The sequence below is a fragment of the Girardinichthys multiradiatus genome, chromosome 8, assembly GCF_021462225.1.
Source record: "Girardinichthys multiradiatus isolate DD_20200921_A chromosome 8, DD_fGirMul_XY1, whole genome shotgun sequence".
Classification (NCBI taxonomy): domain Eukaryota; kingdom Metazoa; phylum Chordata; class Actinopteri; order Cyprinodontiformes; family Goodeidae; genus Girardinichthys; species Girardinichthys multiradiatus.
Window position 1 is genome coordinate 39,134,783 of NC_061801.1, and position 13,713 is coordinate 39,148,495.

Consider the following 13,713-nt stretch of genomic DNA (forward strand, 5'->3'; position numbering starts at 1 on the left):
AAACAGGTGCGCTTAATACAGGTAACGAGTGGAGACCAGGAGGGCTTCTTAAAGAAGAACTAACTGGCTTGTGAGAGCTGGGATTTCTTACTGGTTGTTGGGTGATCAGATACTTATGTCATGCACTAAAATGCAAATTAATTACTTAAAAATCAGTGATTTTTCTGGATTTGTTTTCAATTCCACCTCAAGTTGAAGAGTACCTATGATTAAAAATGAAAGACTTCTATATGCTTTGCAAGTGGGAAAACCTGCAAAATCACTGTATCAAATATCTGTTCTCCCCACAGTATAAATTTCCCTACCCTCTTGACGCCATGAAAAAAGGACCGCACCACTGATGTTGCGTCTGTTTCTTAAACATCCCACAATCCTGTGCTGCATCACCATCCTATACCACATGACCGATCCCACCCCCTCCTCAGAAACACAAACTGCAACAAGATGAAAATAAACATGAGTTGTTGTTATCAGCCTGATTTTACTTGGACAGATACGTTTAAAAAAAAAATGACGAACATCTGCCGATAGATCGTGCATCCCTGGTCATATCCATGCAGTGGTTATTACAGGTTCCATTATTTAAACTCTGACCTCAATAGAAAAAACCTAATTTGTGTTCTTATTCTTAAAATTGACTGGAAATATTAGGTCTGGAAACATGGAATTTGCTAATGAAAACTGTGGGGATTATAAACTCAATATTACTTTTAGTCAGCAAACTCTGCGTTGCCACTCGGAGCTGTGGGCATTTCCTCCCTTCTGAGTCCGGTTTTATTATCCTGCAGAAAAGCAAGTCTCCATTTCCTGACTAGAATCGAGGTGGCACCGCCTCTGTAAATATCAGGATAGTGGGTCGAAACGGCATGAGAGCTGATGAGTTTTTATTTAGAGCGAACAGAGCTGCATTCATCCCTTCATTATCCCAGTTTTCCTGCCACCCAGATTAATCTCCACTTATCTTGACTGCTTGGGGACCAAATGTCACAGAAAAGCGTGGATTAAGACAAAGAGAAACTTGAGACGTTGAAATCTGTCGTATAGAGGAAAGGCTTAAAGATCATATCTCATTTGTTCCTCTGAGAAAACAAATTCTCACTTAATCTCTAATTTAATTAATTTAATTTGACTAAAGTGATTTTTACATCAGGTATTTCAACTGATATGACCGTGTTTACCTTGTTATATGAAGTATGTTGATGAGTAAATACAATTTTCCTACTAGGTTTAGTAGTAAGAAAGTAGATCTGAAAATTTAACCAGATTATGAGCACATTTAATCCTAGTAGAAACAAAATCGGAGGGATTAATTCTCCATATCTGCTCAACATTATGGCAATTTATTCATATTTTCACAGCTTCTTGCAAATGGACCGCAAAACAAGCAGTAAAAATGGCTACTCTTCATAACAAATCATTAAAAAGAAATGGATTAGAAATCATATACTGCAGCAACAGCTTGTAATTCATAACCTTCTCATTACTAATTTTTTGTTTCAAAATAAACCAATTTAAAAACTCTTCAGATAAAGAGGAAAATGGGTTATGGAGCATAAAATGTGCCACAATCGAATAAGGATGACTCTTCTTCTCCCTAAATGTGATGAATAAATGAAAAGATTTCTGTATATTTCCCAAAATGTATTACCACACTTCAATTGAAATGAGATTTGTTTTAAAACTTTAGAAATACGGCAGGAAGCAAAAGAAACACAAAGATTGCTTAATAATTCTACTCTATCAGCTACTACTCCTGAAAGGAATAGCTTCACGAATAAGAAATTGAAAGTTAAGTATTATGTAAAATGATTTAAAAAGCCAATTTATTAAAGGTTTAACAGTCTCTCAGGAGTTTAAAGACAGGGGCTTTGAGGCCTAATTCTGGGTTTTTATACCTCACATTAATCTGTGAGTGGAAGGTTTGGGAGTAAAAGAAAGAAACGGAGATTAATAACCAACTTTAATCTGTCAGATTCCTGCACCACAACTTTAGAGAAAAAACGGGAAATAGTGCCTTACGTTGGTCAGACCAGCTGTTAGTTTGCTCTGAAAACAAGCTGCGTTTCTACGCCATAGGGTTCCATCACCTACATTTCTTTCAGCTCTGTCTGCCGCAGGTCCCTCTGGGAAAGGCAGGTTGGCCTGGCATCTTCTGCCACTGGCTTTTGGATGTTTGGACATCTCTCGTTGTGAATTCAGAACCTGGTCAGATACAAAAGAAAACCTCTTAAAGTTACAGAGGTGCTTTTGAGTGACCCTCAAAGGTGTGGAGGGGAAACAAAACAATTTTCCAGGAATGAAAGTTAAGTTAGCAAAACTAAATATTTAAAAACATTTGTCAAGAGGATAATCAGATCCGACCCATTTGTGAAAGGTTTCTACGTGGATTCTGCTTTGTTGTTCTCTATCTCCCCAAACAAAATGCATATCTTGGCAGCTTCAGCTTCCTGGGGAGGAGACATCATGATGGACTGATCAGCCAATCAGAGATGAGCTTTGGATGACATGCAGCCAAGGGGAAATGAATTTTATTAAACCTGTTCTTTAGACTAAGCTGTAGATAAAATATCTATAAATATAAATATTGCCTCATGAATGAAGCTGCTTTTGCAATCAAGGTTTCAAACATAATCATTCTTTGAATAGATTTAAACGCATGAATCCAAGTATGACTTAAGGATTATTTTAATCTGAATTTCTAATTAAGATGTTTTTTGTAATACTTTGACTGATTGACGGGCATTAAAACTTATTTCCATAACAGTTGTCAAGATAATAAACATTTTCATAATTTGGAGATTCCTCCAAGAACATTTTGATTTCTTTTATTTGATTATTTTATTTTCTCAGTTCTTACTATGGAGCAACAAAAATGTCAAGCTGATAAATTCATCACAGAATAACTGCGTAAATGTTACATAATCCATTAATATATTAAGTTGTTTTTCATATTTCACTTATCTTAATACTTTGCTTATTTTGCCCAGCAAGTCTTGACCAATCAACCTCCAAAGACGTGTTGATATAAAGCCCATCCTCCCTTTTATAACAGTCACCTGTTTCTTACGTTTTGTTTTGCTATGCAGTTAGTAATTATTTTTAAAAGGGAGAAATTGCCTTGATTTGATGACTCAAAGCAATCATTTGGGATTTCTATAGCCAAGTTTTGACCAAACCTCGACATATGATCAACAGACTACAATTAGGAGCGTAATACAGTTTCTGTACTTGAATCTAAATTTAACAATCTGATTAGCTTGCATGACCTTTTTCATTCCAAGTGCCTTAAAGACATTTGTCATTGGTCCTCGAGATATAAAGAAAAATATTAAACTGACTTATTCGGTGCTTGGAATCATTTTCTTTTAGGTCTGCCATGTTTGTTAGCAGTTCCTTAGAAAGGTTAAACATTTAAGAGACACTTGAATCCAGACCAAAGCAATCATCAGAACTAGATTAGCTAACATAGCAGAGCTATTTGTATTCCTCATATATAAAGAATGTAATTTTAATTGCAAATACAGGTAAGTAATTAAGCATATTATTTAAATCTTTGTCTAGTTTTGACACATTTAAGTAACTGTTTAATATTTTTTTTATGACAGGGCACTTTTGTTGCTCTATGGAGCAACAACAAACCCATATTTTAACCTTCAACTCATCCTCATCATCCATACCTGCATATTTTCTCCTGTCCTGCGTAGTGATTCCTATAAAGTGTTTAAAAGTTTGCATTTAGTTCATGATCTTCCTGTAAAGACAGCAGATTTGTGATGACATGGTGGGATAAGAGAGAGAGAGACAGATGAGATGGACTGAAGAGGATAATAGTATTTAAAACTTTAAGCACCCAGATCATCCCAGTCAGCGGCGCTGGATGACGTCTCTGTGCCTCTGAGCTAAAGGCAAAGTGAAAATGATTTTAGATCGTGATGAATGCATGCAGAATGTTGTCTGGATTTCTCTACATCTGGTTGAATCCATTTTTGTTGGAATGCGTCCACTCTGAGCGATGAGCATGTTGAACCACCTCAGAGCCCGAAGCAGGAGTCTGTTCTCCAGCTACAAGCCCGGCGACCACATTCATCAAGTCCAAGAACCGATCGATCACCTGGACCTGATCAACACCTTCGTCAAGCCATGGAACTCCATGCAGGTCAGTCACTCATTGTCGGTTCTGATTTAGGTTTTCAATCTGCAGCTTTTTTCTTTTCTTCTTGCAAGCTTCAGCTTTTCTAAACTCAACAGTCTGGAAGAAACATACAAAACCTCACCATGGATCTTAAAAGTGTTCACACCTCTGTTACAATTCCAGGTTTTTGTGATGTATAATTCGAAACTTTATAAATCATTTCATGAAATGTCCCAGTTCAACTAGCAACACAGACACCAACAGATTGAGCTTTACTGTTGTGGCGAAATGTTTTTATCCAGTCTTTATGAGAATGAATTCCTCGTTAATTTGGAGCTTTTAATAATTTATTTAAATGTTTCTTTTTCTGGGGTTGGATGATTAGACAACATAATTATTTCGAAACAAAATAAGAATTTATGGCACAAGATTTAATTTATTGTGGAATTTCTCTAATCCACTAATGAAGGTGAATATCTCTGTTGTCAGGCATGACGGTGGTCCTTCAGTGTTGCTGTCGGCCTCCATCTCGTCTTTCCATCAGTTTTGGAGCAATGTCCAGTTCTCAGATTGTTATCAGAATAGTTTTGTATCTTTCTCTTGACTGATGCTTCTGTGCAGTGAGATTTTGACCTATTGTAACCTCTCTGTAGACTACAACCTTAGCTGCAAGATGCAAATGTCAGGAAAATCCTTCTAGGAACTCTAAGCTTTAATTCAGGTTCAGCACGTGTGAACACAAACAGACTGAATGCTTTGAAAAACCAACAGATGCTTCAGTTAGGTATTAGTTTAGGACTGTGCACACCTAGAAAACCAGTTAAATAAACAAATGTTTTTAACTTGTGCAGGACCTGAGCAGAGACATCTACGACCTTTATGCCGAGTACGAGCGCGAGGAGGTGGAGGATCGGCTGCCAGTGTTGCCCTCTCATGTGCTGGTGTCTCCAACCAAACACTTGACTCTCAACATAAACGTTGGAGGAACGGTAATTTTTGAACATGCTGTAGGAACGCCGTTTAGAACGTCTGAGTTGGTGCCTCTTGTTAGATACGGCAGCTTTTAAAATCTAGAAACAACAGAGGAAACACGCAGATATAGAATATTAAACTAGTAACAGCAGTATCAGCAAAACAGCCGACCAGTTGTTGTTGTAATGATAATAATGGTAATAATGAAGTCAGCAAAGAAGTTAAAAGCTACATTGAAAAGCAGAGCTGGTAGAGGGTAAGTTTGCTAAATAAAGGTACAAATTTTTATGTCTAAGATCTATTTAAAAAAATAATAACGTTGGAAACAAGTTAGAAAAATGAACAATAAACACATTCACATTTTTGAATGTTTAAAATTAAAACTGTCAGGAATAAAGTTAATAAATGGTAAAGCATTTGTTTTTACTCCATAATTAATTGCATTTAAATCTTGCATTTATTTATTTGATTTTTCTTATTTATTATTTTGGGTTTTTTCAGTTTTTACTTTTGATGTTTTCTAGGTTTACTTTCATTGAATTTTCTCCTTTGCTTTTTTTTTTTATTCATGTATCGACCATATTTCCTCATTTATTTGCTGTTTTTTTATTTTTTACGTGTTTCATTATTTTTTTTCCTTCGGCACGTCAGTTATTCCATATTTGCCATTTTTTGACAACCAGTGAAATTTAAGCTTCCAACAGTAAAAACTGCAGTTGTTTGTGTGGACATCCCATTTTCTGCTGTTTAAAAATATTTGAAGGCTGCACAGTGGAACAGGGGTCTTTCTGCATGGAGTTTGCATGTTCTCCCTGTGCATGCGTAGATTATCTCTCCGGGTACTCCGCTTCTTCCCACAGTCCAAAGACATGCCTGTTAGGTTAATTGGTCTCTCTAAATTGCCCTTAGGTGTGTGAATGAGTGTGTGTGTTGTTGTGTGTGTGTTGTGATGGATTGGCGACCGGTCCAGAGTTACCCCGCCTCTCGCCCAGACTGCTGGAGATAGGCACCAGCTCCCTGCGGCCCACTATGGATGAAGCGGTAGAAAATGACTGACTGACAAATAATTTGATGCAACTGGATTATTATAAATAATAATAATTAATTACTAATATTTGTGACTCAGAAAAGCTCAGATTGTCTAAATGTTTTAACTTTAAATATACTTGAAGGCATCACCAGCAGAGCACAGTCTGCCTTAATGAGTTGAAATCTTTTATTTCTAAAAACGTTTTACTCCGTCTTCAGCGGATTTTTTAAATTTCCGTTCTTCAGGTTTACCTCCTGCCCTACAGACTAGCCGCCCGTTATCCGAAGACCCGAATCGGCCGTTTGGCTACCTACACGGATCACAGCAAGAAGCTGGACCTTTGCGACGATTATGTCGTCCAAAGCAACGAGTACTTCTTCGACCGAGACCCAAAAGTCTTCCACAACATCTTCAACTTCTACAGGTGCGGTGAGATGAAAGTCCGGGCCTCCAGGTTCAGTGCTTTTTTTTCATTCTCTGCCTGGTCCAACAGAACCGGAGTGCTGTGCATTAAAGAGGATTTGTGTCCTCACAACTTCCTGGAGGAGATCCACTACTGGGGCGTGAGGATCAAATACACCCATCGCTGCTGCCGCATCTCGTTCGAGGAGCGTCAGGACGACCTGAACGAGCAGCTGAAGGTCCAGAAGGAGCTGATGGCTGAGGTGAGTTACCTAGGTCCAGTAGGTCCCGCTCCTGACCAAGAAGCTTGTAGAACCTCCCCCAGCAGCAATACCCGCCAGCAGTTTGGTCCACTCTTCTCAACGTTGCTTCAGTTTGTTAATTCTTGTTTCTTCACAGCTTTCTCACCTCACAACACTTCAATGAGGCTGAGGTTTGAACTTTGACTAGGCCAGGCTTCCTTCTAGGTAGAATCAGAATCAGCTTGGCAATAAAGCTGATTCTGATTCTACCTTCACTCTTTTCTTTTTCAGTCATTCTGTTGTAGATCTACTGCTGTGTTTGGGATCATTGTTCTGTCGGTGACCCAGTTTGGACCGAGCTTCAGCTGTTGGACCGATGGACTCACATTTGACTCAGGAATACTTTTGGTACACGGAGCAGTTAATTGTCCCCTCAATGACTGCAAGGTGTCCAGATCCTGTGGCTGTAAAATAAGCCCAGATTATCAGCCCTCCACCACCATGCTTCACAGCTGCAATAAGGCTCTGAATAGTGACCCTCTGATAGTTTAGACACGGCCTTTTGCAGCTTCTCAGATTGATTAAGGAAATTACACATGACTTTGGGCCGTTTCCACACACCAGCATGTTGTGTTCCAACCAGCCCCAGAGGCTTTTAGGGCTGAAACAATTCATCATAATTAATAAACTAATAAAATAATTGTCAACTAATTTAGTTATCAAATAATCGTTAACTGGAGCATATAGACTCTAAAATAGGCCACTTACTGAAAGAACAACCCAGTCAGAGCAGTAATAAGGCCAAAATTTAAAAAAATATAAACATTTTACATTTAAGATGAAAAACTTTCATTGGCTGTAAATAAGCTCTATCCAGAACTCCTCAAGGGGCATAGTTTTAGCTTCACCTGGTTAAAATTTTGTTAAAATCTCCTATTAAGCATCTTTTGCTATTCGGTTATTAATTGATTAATGTAAAAAATGATCGACAGATTAATTGATTAGCAAAATAGTCGTTAGTTACAGCTCCAGAGAAGTTTGTTCATGGTTGAAACCATGACTGCAAGCTGTCCAGGTGCTGTGGCTGAAACACAAGTTCAGAACATCAGATGTCCACCACTGTGCTTGACAGTTGTGCTGATCTGCTCTGGTCATGGTCAAACATCTCTACTTTAGTCTCATCTGTCCAAAGGACATCGCTCCAGAGGTCTTTTAATTCATTCAGACGAAGCTTTGCTGAAGTTGTGCTAAAACGTTTTTTTAAGCGAGAAGAGGCTTTCTCCTTCAACTCATCCAAACAAGTTTTTATTTTTATTTTTTATTGTCCTGTCATTAACTTTAACCTTTAACCTGCTGAGAACTGTTATTTTGTCATTTCTCTGGACATTGCATGCTCTGACCTTGGAACATTGAGTACTGGGAAGATTGGCAGCTGTCTTCAACCTTGTAAGCCTCCCCAGATTGATGGCCAGCAACAGTTGCTTCTCTGAAGTCCTTGCTGATGTCTTTCTGCCTTGGCCTTGTGTTAACACACAGCTGTATTCTTATGGAGGCGCTCACTAAATGAGTTTATTGCAGTTAATTAATGCATTTGATCAGTCGCACCTAGCTAATACTTTCCCTCATGAATGCCGTGGAAGCAGCAAGGGTGTACTTAGTTTTGTACTCAAAGCTTATCTTTGTTGAATTAAAAATGAGAATCTGTTGGGCTATTGAACGCTTTGGGTGAGATTTAGGACGTGGTGATGACCGGGCCATGTTTAATATGTCCAGTCATGTAACACAATCAGGCTGTTTGTGGTTTCCACTCCATCAACAACAGCAGGGGACCTTTAAGAACATTTAGATCAAAGGTCACAGCATGAATAGGATAACGTGCCCAAAATCCAGAGATGATTGTCTTCTGCAGTTATTTTCCCTCTACTGGTGATGTGGGTGTTCATAAAGTCAGTAATCTGCCGCCGGACCCTGAGTCTATCTGACCCACATGACGTATCAGGTCGTCGTCTTGACAGATGGGAGAGCAGAAAAGGCTTTTTCTTGGCACAGATTTGGGCAGATGTTTCCGTCACTGAGTGTTTGTATCCGTTTGTTTCCCCAGCACGAGCATAAAGGCAAAACCAAAATGTTTTAGATTATCAAACAAATGTAAATATTAGATGTGTGTAATATAGTTTTTAATGAATAAAAACTCAAGGCCTTAATTACAGGGCAATATTTAAAAACAACTACATATTATAAAGTATGCAACATCATCACGCTATAAGCTGAACGTTTGTGAAAAAATGTTCAGGACAAAGTCATGGATGGACAGATGCTAGGATGGATGTTGGATGGACAGATAGATGGATGGATGGATGCACTTGGACTCAAAGACAGAAAATCAGACTAGCTCAGATGTTGCTTCACCACCAAGCTTACTCTGTCCTGCAGCTGGAGATGGAGGAGGACGAATCCGTGTTTGATCACATGACCTTTGGGACGACCCGCAGAAAGATCTGGAATCTGATGGAGAAGCCGTTTTCCTCAATCACCGCCAAGCTGACGGGTGTGGCCTCCTCCTTCTTCGTGCTGGTCTCACTGGTTGCCATGACGCTCAACACCGTGGAGGAGATGCAGTACAAGGTGTGTGTTTGAATTTAAAACCCTGAAGAAACAGGTGGAGGCTCTGAACTTGTTAGGGATTTACAGCGAGGAAAATAAGTATTTGAACACACTGCGACTTTGCAAGTTCTCCCACTTAGAAATCATGGAGGGGTCTGAAATTTTCATCTCAGGTGCAGGTCCGCTGTGAGAGACATAATCTAAAAATAAAATCTGGAAATCACAATGTATGATGTTTTTTATAATTTATTTGTGTTACTGCTGCAAACAAGTATTTGAACACCTGTGAAAATCAATGTTAATATTTGGTACAGTAGCCTTTGTTTGCAATTACAGAGGTCAACGTTTCCTGTAGTTTTTCACCAGGTTTGCTTAAACTGCAGCAGGGACTTTGGCCCATTCCTCCACACAGATCTTCTCCAGATCAACCAGGTTTCTGGGCTGTCGCTGAGAAACAGAGTTTGAGCTCCCTCCAAAGATTTTCTATAGGGTTTAGGTCTAGAAACTGGCTAGTCCACTCCAGAACCTTGATATGCTTCTTACAGAGCCACTCCTTGGTTATCCTGGCTGTGTACTTCGGGTCATTGTCATGATGGAAGACCCAGCCACGACCCATCTTCAATGCTCTAACTGAGGGAAGGAGGTTGTTCCCTAAAATTTGGGAATACATGGCCCCGGTTATCCTCTCCTTAATACAGTGCAGTCGTCCTGTCCCATGTGCAGAAAAACATCCCAAAGCATGATGCTTCCACCCCCATGCTTCACAGTAGGGATGATGTTTTTGAGATGGTCCTCATCATTCTTCGTCCTCCAAACACGACGAGTTGAATTAAGACCAAAAAGTTCTATTTTGGTCTCATCTGACCACAGAACTTTCTCCCATGACTCCTCTGGATTATCCAAATGGTCATCAGCAAACTTAAGACGGGCCTGAACGTGTGCTGATTTAAGCAGAGGAACCTTCCATGCCATGCATGACTTTAAACTATGATGTCTTTGTATAATTACCCTCAGTAACCTTGGAAACAGTGGTGCCAGCTCTCCTCAGATCATTGACCAGCTCCTACCGTGTAGTTCTGGGCTGATTCCTCACCTTTCTTAGGATCATTGATACGCCACGAGGTGAGATCTTTCATGGAGTCCCAGTCCGAGGGAGACTGACTGTCATGTTTAGCTTCTTCCATTTTCTAATGATTGCTCCAACAGTTGATCTTTTTCACCAAGCTGCTTGGCAATTGCTCCAGGCTTTTGGAGGTCTACAGTTTAGTCTCTGGTGTCTTTGGACAGCTCTTTGGTCTTAGCCATGTTAGTAGTTAGAGTCTTACTGATTGTGTGGGGTGGACAGGTGTCTTTATGCAGCTAACCACCTCAAACAGGTGCTTTAATTTAGAATAATAAGTGGAGTGGAGTTGGACTTTTTAGAGGCGGACTAACAGGTCTTTGAGGGCCAGAATGTTTGCTGATTGGAAGGTGTTCAAATACTTATTTGCAGCAGTAACACACAAATAAATGATTAAAAAATGCTACATTGTGATTTCCAGATTTTTTCTCTCACAGTGGACGTGCACCTAAGATGAAAATTTCAGACCCCTCCATGATTTCTAAGTGGGAGAACTTGCAAAGTCGCAGGGTGTTCAAATACTTATTTTCCTTACTGTACCTCTGGATCTGATCTGCTGTAGACGGCGTCGGGCCAGCCCAGTGGAAGATTCTACGGCGAGGGCGTCGAGACGTCCTGCATCGCCTTCTTCACCCTGGAGTATCTGCTGCGCCTGTTCTCCACGCCTGACCTTCAGTATTTTGTGCGAAGCGTGCTGAACACTGTGGACTTGATCGCCATCCTGCCACATTACCTGCAGATGTTGCTGGAGTGCTTTGAGGACGAGGACGTCCACGGTCACTCTGGGGACATCGAGACTGTAGCGCGTGTCGGGAAGGTAACAGCAGGGTGCATGCTATTACACTCCAGGTTGGTTTAGTCTACTCTAAATTTCATGGATCTTCTGTATGTTCTCTCCCCGTGTAGGTGGGTCAGGTTCTGAGGATCATGCGTCTGATGAGAATCTTCAGGATCCTGAAGCTGGCTCGTCACTCCACAGGATTAAGAGCCTTTGGCTTTACTCTGAGACAGTGCTACCAGCAGGTCTGTCTTCAACCAATAAGAGCACACCTCACTAGCTGGAGAACCTGAGTGCTTCTGTAGGAAATTAGAACAACAATCCCATGATGGAAATGACCTTTGTTGCCTCATTTCTGACCCTTAATTGACTGTTGCACAGAGGAATAACGCTAAGAGGACAAAACACGAAATTTCTTGGTTTCGGCTTTCAGTGGGAAGTAGAATACATCAATGAATTGTGCTACAAAGGATTTGAAATGATTGTAAATGTTGCTGCAGGTGGGCTGTTTGCTGCTCTTCATCGGCATGGGGATCTTCATGTTCTCAGCCATGGTGTATAGCGTGGAGCATGACGTCTACAACACCAACTTCACCTCCATGCCTCACGCGTGGTGGTGGGCCGCTGTGAGTTCACAAGCACTAATTAGGATTAATTAGGCATTTATTACAGAGATATGAAGACAACCTCAGCAGCTTCTGTTACTGTCCAAGGTCCAGATCTGTTTACCATATCAGGATTCTGAGAAGGTGATCCACACCTAGATTGTTATAGCTTGTACATTGGTCTGGATCAGGGTTAACTTCCTGGTTTCCCAAAACTCAGCTGTTCTCCGCCTTCCTGGCCTGAAACAGTGGGACCACATTAGCTCTAGCTTCCTTTTATCATCTTCCAGTCTATCTCAGAATTTCTACATTTCTGGTATTTTCTGTCTTGTTGGGTCACATGGTTCTGGTAGTTTTCAGTCTAGGAGGGAGGGAAAAGATCTGTACAGGTGCAAAAACTTTTTCACAGCATTGGTACCTCCTGTAGCGTCTGTCCCGTTCCTTAGATGGCTCACACCTAGATGAGGGAGCCTCAGGTCAGGCTACAAGGTGCTTTGTTAAAAGATGTTGAAACAAGTTGTCCAGAATATCTCCACTAATATTGTGAGAAAGTAAAAAAAATATATTTAAATCTGACATGTTCTGCCTTCTGGTCCTCCAGGTGAGCATCTCCACGGTGGGTTACGGCGACATGATCCCAGAGACCAACCTCGGGCGCGTCTTTGCCTTCGCCTGCATCTCTTTCGGCATCATTCTCAACGGCATGCCCATCTCCATCCTCTACAACAAGTTCTCCGACTACTACGCCAAGCTCAAGTCCCACGAGTTCGCCATGGTCACCAAGGCGCGGGGGAAGGTCCGCTTCATCAAGAGGGCCGCCAGGAGGTTCGCAGAGTGCTGCGACGACGTGGTTCAGCCGAAGCCCCCTGGAGGTGGAAGGTTGGTGGACGCCAACGACGGGGTGTTGAAGCATGGGCTGCCTGGGTATTAAACCCGCCGTCCTTGCAGGGTCACGGGGGCTGGTGCCTATGTCCAGTGGTCATTGGTGGAGACGGGGGGCACACACTAGAGAGGTTGCCAGTCTATCACAGGGACAAACAGGACGGACAACAATGCACACACGCACTTTCATACCTACGGACAGCTCAGACAGACCAGTTAACCGAACAGTCATGTTTTTGGGCTGTTAGAGGAACCTGGAGTACCTGGAGAGAGCCCATCTGCACCACTGGAACCTCAAAGACTGACCATCATATCTTATCTGGGCTGGACTGCAACATGGGGAACTGCCAGAGCTTTTAAAAAAGTCTTGATGCAACAATGACACAACACTACGGTTCTGTTTGTTAACACAGACAAAACCAAAGCTGGACACTTTCTGGAAAAACTTGCTTTATTTTTGGATTTAAGGCATAAAGAGACTATTTTACACACAGAAATCTCAACATATTAAACGGAAATGAATCCAGCATAGTTTATTTCTTATAGCATTTTACTCTTTATCTGCCCATTAAACCGTAAAATAAGCGACTTGTTTTTTCTGTCCTTTTAAAGAGCCAATATAAACTAAAGGTTTAGAACAACCCATTTTTTTCAGTTTTTTATTGAAAATTATGCAGGTCAATTTTACTAATATGCTCCAAGCTGAAAGCAAAAAACTGTCCAGATTAAAATCAATGAATAAACCAAAACCAGGTTTAGCAGATACAACAGCTACATGTGGAGTTCTTTCCTCAAAATAAATCAAATATTCTTCAGAAAGTTCTTCCCAGTTCTGTTGCAGAAGCTTCCATAAATGTGTGGTACCTTGAAGGTTGCTTGTCTTCCACTTCAGCTCATCCCAAACCTGCTCCATGGGGCTTCAGTCTGAAAACCTTGCTGGCCACTC

At 40.8% G+C, this 13,713-nt stretch overlaps 1 protein-coding gene across 1 annotated transcript; it reads left to right on the forward strand.

Moving 5' to 3' along the window:
* Positions 1–3,874: 3,874 nt before the first annotated feature.
* On the forward strand, positions 3,875–13,355 carry kcnv2a (potassium channel, subfamily V, member 2a). Its single transcript, XM_047372109.1, has 9 exons — positions 3,875–4,156; positions 4,984–5,121; positions 6,380–6,558; positions 6,628–6,799; positions 9,212–9,403; positions 11,065–11,319; positions 11,409–11,525; positions 11,781–11,906; positions 12,487–13,355. Exons 1-9 carry the CDS (start codon positions 4,013–4,015, stop codon positions 12,814–12,816), a joined length of 1,653 nt encoding a protein of 550 aa, XP_047228065.1. The 5' UTR covers positions 3,875–4,012; the 3' UTR covers positions 12,817–13,355.
* Positions 13,356–13,713: the final 358 nt, after the last annotated feature.

Bases quoted from the DNA above. Each gene is read 5' to 3' on its own strand.
- kcnv2a (XM_047372109.1), top strand. From the start codon at position 4,013: ATGAGCATGTTGAACCACCTCAGAGCCCGAAGCAGGAGTCTGTTCTCC. The intron at 4,157-4,983 runs GTCAGTCACTCA...TAACTTGTGCAG, and splicing joins AGCCATGGAACTCCATGCAG to GACCTGAGCAGAGACATCTA. The intron at 11,320-11,408 runs GTAACAGCAGGG...CTCCCCGTGTAG, and splicing joins CTGTAGCGCGTGTCGGGAAG to GTGGGTCAGGTTCTGAGGAT.